This window comes from Gadus morhua, chromosome 19, assembly GCF_902167405.1.
Source record: "Gadus morhua chromosome 19, gadMor3.0, whole genome shotgun sequence".
Taxonomy (NCBI): Eukaryota; Metazoa; Chordata; class Actinopteri; order Gadiformes; family Gadidae; genus Gadus; species Gadus morhua.
Genome location: NC_044066.1, coordinates 20103123 through 20117619, shown reverse-complemented (window position 1 = coordinate 20117619; position 14497 = coordinate 20103123). Strand labels below are relative to the sequence as shown.

Below are 14497 nucleotides of genomic sequence, written 5' to 3'. Positions count from 1 at the left end.
TCGCTAAATCCCCAAGGACATTTATATATTGTCTGTTTGTGTGTGTGTGTGTGTGTGTGTGTGTGTGTGTGTGTGTGTGTGTGTGTGTGTGTGTGTGTGTGTGTGTGTGCGTGTGCGTGTGTGTGCGCAGGGCCGGTACTGGCCATTTTGGTGGCCGAGGCAGGATCATAGCACCTAGAACCACTTAGAAGCTTTTCAGCTTGGTAGTCAAAACACCCCAACCCTCCTTTGTCGTACCCTGGACATATGTCGTGGACCTGTATGTCGTGGACATTTTGTATCTAAGGACCGGTGTTGAATGGTGATTTACTTGGCTGCATTTTTCTATAGCATGTAATACAACATTTTTTTTCTGACCTTTGATCAATCAAACGAGTCCAAAGGGCTTAGGAAATGCAAGTGAGAGAGGCAGAGATAAAAATCTCTTAGACAACTGTGTCTTAGGGAAACACTGCCACTTGGTGACAGAAAAACATATAATACATAACAATTTCAGACAACGGATTGAGTGTTTATATTGCATTGCATTTAATTGATAAGCAGCATGATAAGTACAGACTGAAGAAAATTAAACACAATTACTTGTGATTACTTGGTTGTACCCTGGCCTCCATTTTAGTATTGACGTTTTTTTCTAATATAAAGAGCATCTTTATGAAAGCTCTTCAATGGCTTCAGGCTGGTAAGACTTAAACATTCTTAACACAGTGCATGTAGGTGTAGTGTAAGCGGTCTAAGTTGAACACGGCAGAACGATGTGTCATTCAATAAAGTAATTCAAAGACATTTACACAAACAATAGTCAGTAAGCTCAGTGCCATGGAACTATATCTGATATGAACTCCATCACCCAGAATGCTTAGCTTTACCGTTACTGTCAAGAATACCCCAAAATGCAGCCATTCTAGTAGGGTACATTCAGCTGTTATATATTTATTACACTCCTACGTTCTCCCTACATCATAGCAATACTATGAAGACAGTACATCAATTTGCATTCTATAGTATTCAGTGTCATGGACATTGAAAAGCTTGATGCTGGTTAATATGAAGTGCATAAATGAATATTTAAAGTGGTATTGAGAGATTTATATACAGTCTATTTTACAGATTCCCTTCGTGCCTTGCAATATATAAGTGCCGTCTTTTAATTCTCAGGTCCAAACATCGAATCACAGGATAATGGCCGAACGTCACGGTGCCAGTGGTTCACAGCCCGCCAAAAGATCAGGGAAATAATCGTATTAATAACTGGGCAAAAGTTGGGCAGACAACACAATGCAGAACACAACAAAACTTTCCAGACAGTTGACTGGAAAAAAAATGTGTCACTATTTGTCCAGAGTTTTTGTTCCTGACAAATAAAGAGGTTGAGAGCTCTTAAACATTTAAAAACAAACAGCACCTGATCGAGAAAGAACTCGTTTGGAAGGGTCAGCGTTTGTATGCGAACATAATCCAATACAGTTCAATATTTTTGTAGCCATGATGTAGTTTGGAGATGAGAAGTTTAGCTTCTATATCAATTAAAAGTTGGATTTTCCTTTTAGGATCCTTGTACTCCCTCCTTTCCTTTCTCAGAGTCCTTTCCAGGCAGGGTGCCAGGGACCGGCCTAGATCAGGCCTCCCATAATGCAAAGCGCCAGGACCAGCATGGAGGCCAGGCCTAGAGAAGGCGTGGTCATAGTTCCCTCCCCTGAGCGAGACAAAAGGACAGGCAGAAGCAAACAATCAGGGACTCATCGATCGGGATCTTCTTCCCCACTAGTGGCTGTCTCACCATTTCAAAAACACATAAAAACTATCTATTGTTCTATAAAATAAAAGATTTGATCAAAACGAGAACATTGACCCACTTTACATTGATACAACGCTATAATAAAAGATTATGAGTTTCAATTCAAAACAATATTAATCCCGGGGGGAAATTGTGAGTCAAACCCCCGAATTACTAGACTACCCCGCCCTCTATAAAACACAGTAACTTCATTTTCTATAACAATACATGTTTATAATACCCACACCTTAAAGCGCCCCCCAAAACAACCAGAGACCATTAAACCGAACAGTGAAAGTGGAAAGTTGGGGGGGGGGGGGAGGGGGGCCTTACCCTTGATCCTGATCTTCCGGACTGGTCCGTCACCCCCCTCGTAGCGTCCCCGGACCATGAGCTCATAGTCCCCAACCTGGGGCATGGGGAAGTCCATGAAGTGCCAGCCTGTGATGTACACCTTCCCATAGATGTAGCCTGTTTTCCGGAACATGACCTTGACGCGGAGACATTGGGAGATATTGTTCAGTTTAGTGGGAAAGCCAACGCTTCACTCCACCTAGGCGGCTTTAACTAAGCTCCTCCAGAAAGAAGACGCAGGGAGGTGATACAGACGGTCGGCCTAGAGGTTCGCTAGTTCAATCCCCGACTCCTCGTAGCTGCCGTCGAGGTGTCCCAGAGCAAGAAACCTAAACCTCACTGCTCCCGACGAGCTGGCTGTCGCCTTGCATGTTTGACTCTGCCGTCCGTGTGGGAATGTGTTGATAAAAGCGTCTGCTTTATGCCCTAAATGTAAAGGATGTTCACGACAGTACGACCCCTTCCCGGGCCTACCTTGTAGTACAGGGGGAAGGAGATGTCTCCGAACCAGTCGTAGGCGATGTGGTCCCACCAGACGTACAGCCACTGGCCCGTCCAGCTGACGTAGCGCCACATCCTGGGGGCGTCTGGTGGTGCTGGAGTCAAGAGGAGATAACAATGACTACAGGCACATTATACCAAGTCGTTTTAAACAGAAAAAGAAAACATCTCATGCACTTTTATCTGTGTCTGTATGCTACTTGTTTTATGTTCTTCACACACCACCAACCTGTTATGGTCTGGAACAGGGCTTGTGTAATTTCACTTGTCTGTGCTTTTGTTATTTTGTTGTTTGCTTATGTGTTGTATTGCTGTCGTTTTTTAATGATTTATTTTAAGCTATCAACCTGCCAGGGACTACAGATGAAAATTCGCCGGCATGGCTAAATCTGGCACATTTACATGTTGAACTCATGTTGAAGTTCAACACATTCATGGTCATCTAAAACATGACAATGAATGGATATGGAGTCATGTTATAAAGTCCTGTATAACTTGTTTTATGGAAGGTGGTCTTACGCGGTCTCCTGGTGAACATCTCGCAGTGCTCACTGGGCGGTCCGAAGCCGGCGCCGTTGTAGGCCCGCACCTCGATGAGGTAGTGGGCGTCCGGCAGCATGTTCTCCAGGCGCGTCTGGTTCTCCGTGGCCGGCACGAAGATCCGGTTTGCCCCGGGCTCCGTGTCGTCGTACTTCCGCCAGTACTTCACCTGGCCGCAACATGGACATGGTATCATCGTGATAGCTCTGTGAGGTAGCCTTAGCGAAACGGGTTGCTCTCGTTAAGTCATTGACGAACATTACAGATATTAGCTATGATCCAATAGTCGTTGTAGTTAATGTTCCTCGCTGCCTACCTCTGCTGATGTTCTCCTCAATCACCGATGGTACCCACTGATCAAATACATAGTGAGCTCGAGAAGCAGCTCGAGAAGCAGCTCGAGAAGCAGCTTTAGAAGCAGCTTGATAAGCAGCTCCAGAAGCAGCTCCAGAAGCAGCTCCAGAAGCAGCTCCAGAAGCAGCTTTAGAAGCAGCTTGATAAGCAGCTCCAGAAGCAGCTCCAGAAGCAACCCGAGAAGCAGCTCGAGAAGCAGCTTTTCAAAGCGGCTATCGCCCAAGGATACGACAATGTGTCCGACACTGGAAGTGCTTTGGAACTTTTCCGCTACTTCATGAGGCATACATTTTACACCTACTAATAATTATTATTCAACTGTTGATTAAATGTCTTGTATGTATTCACAATTCCAACAAAATCTCACAAACAGACAAAGCAGAAACAGTCTTTGCATCCCAGTATTTAGCGAGGCCTCTTGTAGTTGAATAAAGGCAATATTTTTCACTCGTGGGGGATCCATACATTAGAGTAACATCTGAGGGGTTGATTACCTGGTACCCTTCGATATACTGCTGCAGGCCCGTGCCGGTGTCGACCACGGGCAGCCACCACACCGAGGCCTCGTGAGACGACACCGGTCGGGCATAGACGTCTGTGGGCTGCTCCGAGGGCACTGGAGACCGAGAGGGAGAGAAAACCTACTTTCAACAGGCTGATCTAGAGTGTCATCTAGTGGACATGACTAACAATGGATCTTGTGCTTTTCAGTGTTTAACTGAAAAGGGTTCTGTGTCGATGGGGTAGAAATGTGATCAGACGGTCGAGGGAAAGCAAAGTCTATATCTTCATTTTAGTACATTGTCAGCTTCCAAATTTTTAAAACTTTGATCGTCGGACATAGCAAAGCACATCCAAAACGTAAAATGTAAAAATACGACCACCCAGAACACCAACACAAATGTTGTTCTCATCCAACGCTCATTCATTATAAAGCAGCGTGACAATCAAGACTTTGCGTAAGCGCTGACTCAAACTACATTTTTTTTTTTCTTTTTTTTCAAACTACATTTTAACAGTTTAACCGAGGGACAAAACCCAGACCGCAACCGGACCCGGGACGGCTCACCTTCCCGCGGGTAGTAGACGACGGTGGTGGGGCTGTACGGCCCGTCGCCCTTCACGTTGAACGACTTGATCTTCACCTGGAACTCCCGCACCTGGAAGTCCTCCTCGGTGGGCACGAAGTAGGGGTCCCGGTGCACGTAGCGCCGGGTCTCGGGGTCCGAGATGGTCTCGTACCACCAGTCGTACGCGTCGTGGGGCTTGAAGGCCACGATGTAGCCAAACTTCTTGCCCGAGAAGTACCAGGGTTCGACGGGCTGTGGGAGGCCAGGTTGTTGTGATTGAGTTAGCCTAGCTTTGAGGTCTTTGGGATTAGGGGTGGGCATCACAGGTTAACTCACGATACGATATGGTTTGCGATACATGGCCCACAATACCGCTAATATCTCTCGATACAGCCTTTCTGAGCTAATACATATATTGTTAGACAATATACGTATGTATGACTATGAATGCAGAATGGCAGTGAAAAGGTTAAGAGATGGATTTCTGTCTTTATTTAAGATCCAAACTGAGTTTTTCAGTTACCCGTCAATATTTGGCACCTGTGCATCGATATCCTGTGCAAAGATATATCGCCGTATTAATATTTGTCCCTCCCCTATTTGGGATACCAGGATTAATGTCGCAATGTGTGACATTTGAATTAGCTCGTAGCTTAAGATAACCTGGACAAATACTTATCGATAGTGATTTCATAATATTTTTGTCCCACACTAGGTTTAGAGGTTCTTCCTCAAGAAAAGCCTGCAGTTAAGCCTTAAGGAAATGGTAAATAAACTCAGTACATTTCAGCAGCGAGTCAAACTATCTGGCCACTAGACTATCCACCATCCTACACTATAATATTAAATTAGGGGTAAATAGAGCCATAGTAGGACTTACTTTCCACGTGATGAAGATCTCTCCATCTCTTCCTCCATAACCGGCCACGTCAGTTGGAGAAACCACAGGAGCTGAAAGAAAAAAAAAATGAAAAGATGTGTATCAAAACATAGCAGGATTATATTAGTGTTCACATACCCAACATAGAAGCATAAAATAATAAAAGCCCCCTAAAGTTTTCCCTCACTATCTTGACTATTGCCATTTTGTAGCTTTTTAGATACGTATAATTAATGAGCAGCCAGGGGAGGAAGGTATCGTTGTTTTACGATGAATTACGAAAAAAAAGAAATACCCAGGAACACAAAAGGGAATTGACCGTTTCTAGCAAATGAAAGGTTTAGGCAAACTTATTTTTGAATCAGTGTATTCTGAAACAGAAAAAAATATCCCTTATCCTAAATTGTGATTTTACGGGGTTCAAACCCACCACCTTTTGAGTGGGAGTTAAACCCCCTAACTGGGCTACCCCTAGATCAGCCTCGCCCCCCCCTCATCTGCCTCGGAGCGTTTCTCGCGTCTCTTACAGGCGTCCCAGGTCTTGATTTTGATGGAGGGGATGCTGGCTTCGCCGGCGCCGTACTGGTTGGTGGCGATGACCCTGAACTGGTACTCCATCCAGGGGAACAGGTCCGTGACGTCGGCCATCTCCGCGTTACCGTCCAGGAACGCCGGAGCTTTGACATGGAGAACGTCATAGGGTTAGCTACGAGCAGCAACGCAGGCTGGGGTTGGTTGGGTTCAACAAAACGTGATTTTTTTCAATTTTGAAATTAATTTTTAAAGACAAATGTGTACTTTAGAGGATGGGTCAATATGTATTTTAAATTTCAAGTGATATCTACATTTATTTAATTCAAGAAAAATATAAAATCTCCTGTCGAAATATCTAAAATAACTGCTTGAAACCTCTGTACAAAACGATAGGTTTTAAAAAGCTTTGTAAGAAATGGTTACCAATTCAGAAGACGTCCGATCAGAAAGAACAGTTAAATACAAATAACAAAAGGTCCTCTACTCAAACCTCCCCCTTGAAAAAAGTTTTTTGGGGAGTTCATCCCCATATTTAACTGATAAAGGGACACTTTAGCGCGCTTAAAATAATTTTCTGAAACAATGTCGCCCCTTAGTGGCAGCATTCAGTACTCACAGGTGGTGGCGACTCTCCAGTCGTCCTCGTTCAGAGCCCAGAAGTGTCTGGTCTGGATGGTGTAGTAGAGGATGGGGCTGTTGTGGTCGCCTCCTTTGCTCCACGCCAGCTTGATGGAGGAGTCTCTGATCTCCTCTACACGCAGGACACCGGGAGGCCCGGGGACGCCTGGGGAACGGGTGGCGGAAGGGGATGAAAGGTAGATGATTAGAAAAATAATTAACACTTTTGCATTATTATTTGCATTATAAAAGAAAAAACTGTTTACATTTTTCCCCTCTGGCATGAATAAAGTACTAACTTAAATACTTTGATCTACTCTAATCAAGCTTATCTTGTCTGATCTAATCTTAAATCTAGTCTGGCATCGTCTAGTCTAGTCCAATCCAACCCAATCTAATTGGCTACAAGCACAGCTCCCTCTGGTGATTGGTGGGCTAGGCGGGGGCGGGACTGACCTACGATCTTGAGGTCGGCATACGCGGTGGCGTTGTCCACCACCGTCTGAGCCGTGCACGTGTAGCGGCCCTCGTGCCACACCTGGACGTTCAAGATCCTCAGGTAACCGTTGCCCTCGTCCTCATCCTGGGGGCAGGGGGGGGGGAGGGAGAGAGAGAGAGAGAGAGAGAGAGAGAGAGAGAGAGAGAAACAATTTTCAGCAATCCGACATTTTTCGGTCTGCACCAGGGGATTTAGGCCATGTTTAAATAAAATATCATAATTGAAAAAATAAATAATGTCTCAAATAAATATTAAAAGTAATTATGAGTACAATATGAAAAATGTATTTTACTTGTTCTATATGCAATTTCATTCTCGGAAATTATAATTATTATTTATGACATGAATCCTTATCCTTTTCAAGGATATTTCCACACTCGTACTCATCGATCTAAACCCCATACACCCTCCTCATCATCTTCATCCTCCTCATCATCATCATCCTCCTCAGCATCATCATCATCATCCTCATCATCATCCTCATAATCATCCTCCTCCTCCTCCTCCTCCTCCTCCTCCTCCTCCTCCTCCTCCTCCTCCTCCTCCTCCTCCTCCTCCTCATCAGTACCACGACTCTCTCGTAGTGCTGCCACTCGGCCTCAAAGTCGATGAGGCGGTAGTCCACGGCCCAGACGAAGGCGATGTCCAGCATGGGGTCGTAGGTCGCGCCGCAGTCCAGGATCACCTCCTCCCCCACCTTGGCCATGGTGTCCTCGGGGAGGACAGTGAGCTCCGTGGCCTCTAGGGGGAGACAGAGGGCGACAGAGATAGGGCCAGAGCGTCATGGCCACACACACAGGCAAGGCAAGGCAACTTTATTTATAAAGCACTTTTTATACACGAGGCAGAATCAAAGTGCTTCGCATAGAAACACTGTCAAACAATAAAATACAATTATAGAAAAAAAATCAAAAGTGAAAAAAGCATTTTAGAAAGTGCAATGTATTTAAGATCAGATCAACAGTCTCTCTGGTACCTTTAACAGGTATAGCATATCAGGATTGTTTTGCTTGCTGATGCTGATGATGATGTCATTACATGAATATTAAGACCAATGAACGGACAGACATCCAATACGCACAAACATTAATTGACACGCACGCACACACACACACACGCACGTATCTACCCACACACATTAATTGATACACACACATGCACGTATTTACCCACACATATTAATTGACAAAAACACACACACGCATCTACCCACACAGATTCATGGACACAGGGAGAGAGGGGGGGACCCAGACACACACGCACACACTCAGAAATCTATCCTGACACATTGATTAACACACACACACACACACACACACACACACACACACACACACACAGAAATCTACCCTGACACATTAATTAACACACACACACACACACACACACACACACACACACACACACACACACACACACACACACACACACACACACAGGCTTCTACCCAGACACATTATTTAACACACGCACACACACTCATCTATCCACACATATTAATTCACGCACACACGCACACACACACACACACACCGCACCCACCTGTGATGGTGAGCGTGCCGGAGCTGTTGGCCTTCCCCCGGTCGTTCTCTGCCAGGCAGGTGTACACACCCTCATCGTTCTTCGTGGCGTTCAGGATCTCCAGACTGCCGTCATACATCAGCGAGATGCTGCGGGAACACATAAATACACCTTGACCACGTATCCCACAATGCATCTGCCTGAACGCACCAGACCATTTTGACCAGTAAGGCCTTGAACTACAATGTATGTCATTCAGATGAAGACGTTTAGGAGTCCCTTTTATTCAAAGTGATGTAGAGTCACTTATAAACTAATGCACGTCAGTTGTACCGTTTAATGTGGACTCTGTGGGTTGTACTGTTTAATGTGGGTTCTGTCTCTGTGGGTTGTACTGTTTAATGTGGGTTCTATAGGTTGTACCGTTTAGTGTTGGTTCTGTCTCTGTGGGTTGTACCATTTAAGGTGGGTTCTACGGGTTGTACCGTTTAATGTGGGTTGTATGGGTTGTACTGTTTAATGTGGGTTCTACGGGTTTCACTGTTTAATGTGGGTTTTATGGGTTGTACTGTTTAATGTGGGTTCTACGGGTTGTACTGTTTAATGTGGGTTCTATGGGTTGTACTGTTTAATGTGGGTTCTATGGGTTGTACTGTTTAATGTGGGTTTTATGGGTTGTACTGTTTAATGTGGGTTCTATGGGTTGTACTGTTTAATGTCGGTTCTATGGGTTGTACTGTTTAATGTGGGTTCTATGGGTTGTACTGTTTAATGTGGGTTCTATGGGTTGCACTGTTTAATGTCGGTTCTGTTGCTGTACCGTTTAGTGTGGGTTCTAAGTTGTTGTACCGTTTAGTGTGGGCTCTGTGAGTTGTTGTACCGTTTAGTGTGGGCTCTGTGAGTTGTTGTACCGTTTAGTGTGGGCTCTGTGAGTTGTTGTACCGTTTAGTGTGGGTTCTGTGAGTTGTGAGGTGCGTTCTGTGGGCGGTACCGTGAGTTGTTGTACCGTTTAGCGTGGGCTCTGTGAGTTGTTGCAACAGTTAGTATGGGTTCTCTGAGTTGTTGTACCGTTTAGTGTGGGTTCTGAGGGTTGTGCCGTGCGTTCTGTGGGCGGTACTGTGAGTTGTTGTACCGTTTAGTGTGGGCTCTGTGAGTTGTTGTACCGTTTACTGTGCGTTCTGTGAGTTGTTGTACCGTTTAGTGTGCGTTCTGAGGGTTGTGACGTGCGTTCTGTGGGCGGTACCGTGAGTTGTTGTACTGTTTAGTGTGCGTTCTGTGGGCGGTACCGTGAGTTGTTGTAGAGCAGCTCCTTGCCCTTGGTCCAGGTGAACCGCGGTCGGGGGGCCGCGCGGGGCCGACACTCGATCACCACCCGGCCGTTCCGAGCTCCCAGAAGCTGCTTCTTCACCGGGTTCAGCTCGAAGGTCGGAGCGCAGGCTGACGGAGGAAGGAAGAGAAGGGGAGGACAAAAAATAACGCTCATTTATTAAGTGTAAATAGCTCTTTTCACCACAACCACTGCATTTAAGATAGTGAGAATTTTTTGAGGACCTTTTCATGCTTTCTTGAGTTATTGATAACGTAGAATCTAGGCTATATAAGGTACAGAATATCCTCAACAATTTAAATATGAATCTCTTTTATTCCAATCTTATTACCATTATGTATTTATTTTGTTCTGACACCAAAATCTACAATCTTGGATAAATAAAGTACGATCGATCTTACCTTATCATATCATGATTTAAAACACACACACAATACCAAAATAACCAATAACTAATAACTAATATTAAAGAAGCCATTCAGAGCGCACTGTGATGAGCCGACTCACCAATCACGCGTAGCTCTGCGTTGGCGTACTTGATGCCGTAGTAGTTTTCTGCGAGACACTGGTACATCCCTGAGTCATCAAACGTTATGCTGGAAAACTTTAGCTCTCCTTTCCCGAACTAGGAAATACAGAAGAAACAAAATAATCTCTCATTGTAGCAATATCATCTCGACATACATATAATATTTATAAATATATAAATACATTTCACGAAATTTATAATTATAAAATATAGAAATCAAATACCTACTTTGGATTTAATCACAATAGCAGTGGATTGTGTGTTGAACTGTTTTTTGTCAGTCGAGTATTGACTATATAAAAAATATGCTAAACAATATGTAATTATTTACCGAGATATACAGGCTTTAATATTCGTATATTTAATCAATCTGAAATGCATGGCTGAGTAAATAAATGAGTAATTGAGGTATTACTTAGTAATTTAGGAAGCAGGTACATCACGTCAAAAACTAGTGTCGACCACTAGATGGCGCCATGGCTCACTATTCACAACAAATAAAGGAGGCGCGCAGCTTTCCCACCATGTAACCATCTTTGTACCAGCGGATGAAGGGGAAGGGCTTCCCAGACGCCACGCAGCGCATGGTATGCTCCGAGCCCAGGTCCACCTGCGTGTTGTTGATGGTCTCCGCCCACTCTGGAGCAGCTGGTCATCAAAACAAACACACAAACAAACAAAAAAACATTTTACTTTTTGTAATGGGTGTGGATGTATAATACAGTATCAATCAAATCAGCCGTATGTACCCTACATTCAGACCAACAAACAGAGCCACACACACATGCATCTGCCACGGACACACACACACACACACACACACACACACACATGCATCAACCAACGGACACACACACACACACACACACACAATTGGATCTACCCACAGACAAACCCATTAATTGACCCAAACACATACACACAAACATTAACTGACCTCCCCCTCCCACACACACACACACACACACACACACACACACACACACATACACACACACAAATTATTTGACCCACACACACACACACATCATTTGACCCACAGACACACACACACATACATTGACGCCCCCCCCCCACACACACACACACACACACAAACTTCAGTGACCCCCAATGACGTCCTTCCCGACGGGGTCTAGCAACAGGAGGGCGGCGGCAGGACCTACACTCCACGTAGACCCAGGCTTTGTGCACGTCCTTGCCCTTGGTGTTGATGGCCTCGCAGTCGTAGGCGCCGGCGTCCTCGTACTGGATGTTGTACAGGTGCAGCCTCGCCCCCGACGCGCTGATCTCGTGGTTGGCCGGCAGGTCGGTGCTGTCGTACTTCCTCCACACGATCTCAGGGACGGGGCTGACAGGCGCGCACACACACACACACACACACACACACACACACACACACACACACACACACACACACACACACACACACACACACACACATTGTATGTTTATGTCTCCAATTCGGTTCCTGACTACTGGTACTTAAATTACAAAATACGATCTAACGTTTGTGTGTGTGTGTGTGTGTGTGTGTGTGTGTGTGTGTGTGTGTGTGTGTGTGTGTGTGCGTGTGTGTGTGTGTGTGTGTGTGTGTGTGTGTATGTGTGTGTGTGTGTGTGTGTGTGTGTGTGTGAGAGAAAGATTTGATGCCTGCCTTTGCATCGGCTTACGGTAGCCTATGGAGATACCTGCAATATCTTTCGTACTGATGCACTCCTATCGATGGTCGTGACTTACTTGCCGAGGGCGAAGCACTCAAGGGTGATGTTGGAGGCCAGCATGGCAGTGGTGTCTGGGAACATCACAGCGATGTCTGCTGGGTACCTCCTCTCCTCCCCTGGAGGGGACACAGAGAGGGAAGAGAGGGAAGGGAGTCAGGGGGAGGGAACGAAGGAGGGAGGGAGGGAAGAAAGAAAAGAGGGAGAAAAGGAGGAAGGGATGGTGGGAGGGAGGGAGAAATAGTGGGATTGAGCGATGGATAGATGAAATGATGGATGGAGAAAGTTAGGGAGGGAGGTAGGGAGGGAGAAAGGAGGTTGAGAGGACAGAAGTGGGAGGGGGAAGGGAATGAGGGAGGGAGGGAAAGAAGGAGGGAGGGAGGACAGAAGAGAGGGGGGGAAGGAGGTTTGCAGAGGAAGGAAGAATCGGAGGAAGGAAAGAAGGAACAAACAAGGGAGAAAAAATAATAAACACACAATATGTCAGCGGGCTAGGTCTTGTAAGACCGAAGATACAGATCAATAGAGACCGATAGATCTATAGAGATCGATGGAGACCGATAGATCTTCGGAGGCCGATAGATCTATAGAGATCGATTGAGACGGATAGAGACAGATAGATCGATCGTGACCGATAGAGACAGATAGATCTATAGAGGCCGATAGAGACCGATAGATCGATAGAGACAGATAGATCTATAGAGATTGATAGAGACCGATAGAGGCAGGTCGATCAATAGAGACCAATAGAGGGATCTATCCATCGACCCGGCGGTGGCGGTTGGGCTTCAGCGCGCCTCACCTTCGTCGGACGGCGTGGGGATGAGGGGGATGAACTTGGAGAAGACGCTCTTGCCGATGACGGGGCTGGAGACGAAGCAGGAGTAGTTCCCGGCGTCCTGCGCCTCCACCCGGGAGATGTACAGGTTCCCGGTGCGCTGGGACACGAAGCGTCGGCGGTCCGTCTGCAGGAAGACCGGGAACTCGTTGAAGATCCAGCGGTACGTGACCTCGGCTGGGGGGGGGGGGGGGGGGGGGGGGAGAGTGAAGAAGAAGAGAGGGACAATGTTTGAAATGTTAAAGGGAGAGCCTAATTTGTAAGTTGCTGTTTGTCTGTCTTTAATTGACACACACACGCACACACAGACAGACAGCAAGACACACACACACACACACACACACACAGACCCTAACACACGTCATAACCCTTTTTCGTTGAGACTGGGAGTCCGAACTTAGTTATGGGACAGATGTGTTGAGTCCTCATATCGATATGGTTGCTACGTCATACCTGGCCACGACTTAGGGGGGACACACAGGAGGACGGCCCCCTGACCCTCCTTGGCAATGACAGGTTCTCTGTCCTCCTGTGGGAACTCATCCATGACTAGAGCGAGAGATGAGGAGAAACAAACAGATCATGAAGAGACAATGGGACATTTTGAAAAAATCACTCATCTGCTAATGCACTTTGCAGTAGAGTAGCAGCAGTAACATCATTAGCCACAGGGCTACAGAAGTAGGCATTAGTTTGCCTTGACCTGCTAAAGTTAGCAATAAAAGCTATAGTTAGCAATGCTAGCTTAAGTAAGCAATGCTAAAGTTAGCAAAGTAATCCCTAGCTATAGTCAGCAATGAAAAGCAAATGTAAAAAGAATGCAACAATTAGCAATGCAGCCCCAAGGAAAAGTTATCAATGCAGTGCCTGGCAGAAATAAGACATTTTGGCTTAAGTTAGCAATGCAGCCCACTTACTACAGTTAGCAATGTAAAACTATTAGCTACAGTTAGCATTGCAGCACCTAGCTAAAGTTAGCAATGTTGGCTAAAGAGTTAGCAGCACTCACATCCGAACTTGACCTTGGCCTCCTTGCTGATGACCGTGCCGTAGATGTTCTTGGCCACGCAGATGTAGTTGCCGGCGTGCTTCTTCTGCCGGGGGTTGGTGATGACCAGGTTGCCCCCCACCAAGCTGTAGTGCTCGTCCGGCTGCTCCATCAGCTTAATCTCCCAGTTGTCACGCCTCCACCTGGTCGAGGGGGAATATAGCAACGGATCAGACAGAGGTAATTCCGATTTAAATCGTGGAAGCATTTTCGTAAACGTAAAAAATAGCTTTTAATAAACGGTTTCCAAAGTCGATGCGTTTGAAGGTTGGCGGAGCGTCAAAATGGCGCGTACTTTAACGAGGGACTGCATGGCTAACTTTAGCGTTGCTTACTTAAGATAGCAATGCTAACCATAGCTATTATTGCTAACTCTAGCAGGCCGG

General features: G+C 45.8%; 1 protein-coding gene across 2 annotated transcripts in view; it reads right to left on the bottom strand.

Moving 5' to 3' along the window:
- Positions 1–504: 504 nt before the first annotated feature.
- Positions 505–14497, bottom strand: part of cntn1b (contactin 1b) — a 19526-nt gene continuing 5533 nt past the window's right edge. For both annotated transcript variants that reach the window (XM_030342223.1, XM_030342224.1), the window contains exons 5-24: positions 14073–14254; positions 13517–13612; positions 13028–13240; positions 12245–12344; positions 11671–11855; positions 11028–11152; positions 10483–10600; positions 9935–10085; positions 8670–8797; positions 7696–7868; positions 7085–7211; positions 6627–6794; positions 6004–6153; positions 5477–5547; positions 4596–4848; positions 4021–4142; positions 3152–3341; positions 2606–2727; positions 2111–2267; positions 505–1696 (exon numbers count right to left, since the gene is read on the bottom strand). In XM_030342223.1, the coding sequence (XP_030198083.1) occupies positions 1614–1696; positions 2111–2267; positions 2606–2727; positions 3152–3341; positions 4021–4142; positions 4596–4848; positions 5477–5547; positions 6004–6153; positions 6627–6794; positions 7085–7211; positions 7696–7868; positions 8670–8797; positions 9935–10085; positions 10483–10600; positions 11028–11152; positions 11671–11855; positions 12245–12344; positions 13028–13240; positions 13517–13612; positions 14073–14254 (2914 nt within the window). In that variant the 3' untranslated portion in view covers positions 505–1613. The remainder of the gene's footprint in view (positions 1697–2110; positions 2268–2605; positions 2728–3151; positions 3342–4020; positions 4143–4595; positions 4849–5476; positions 5548–6003; positions 6154–6626; positions 6795–7084; positions 7212–7695; positions 7869–8669; positions 8798–9934; positions 10086–10482; positions 10601–11027; positions 11153–11670; positions 11856–12244; positions 12345–13027; positions 13241–13516; positions 13613–14072; positions 14255–14497) is intronic.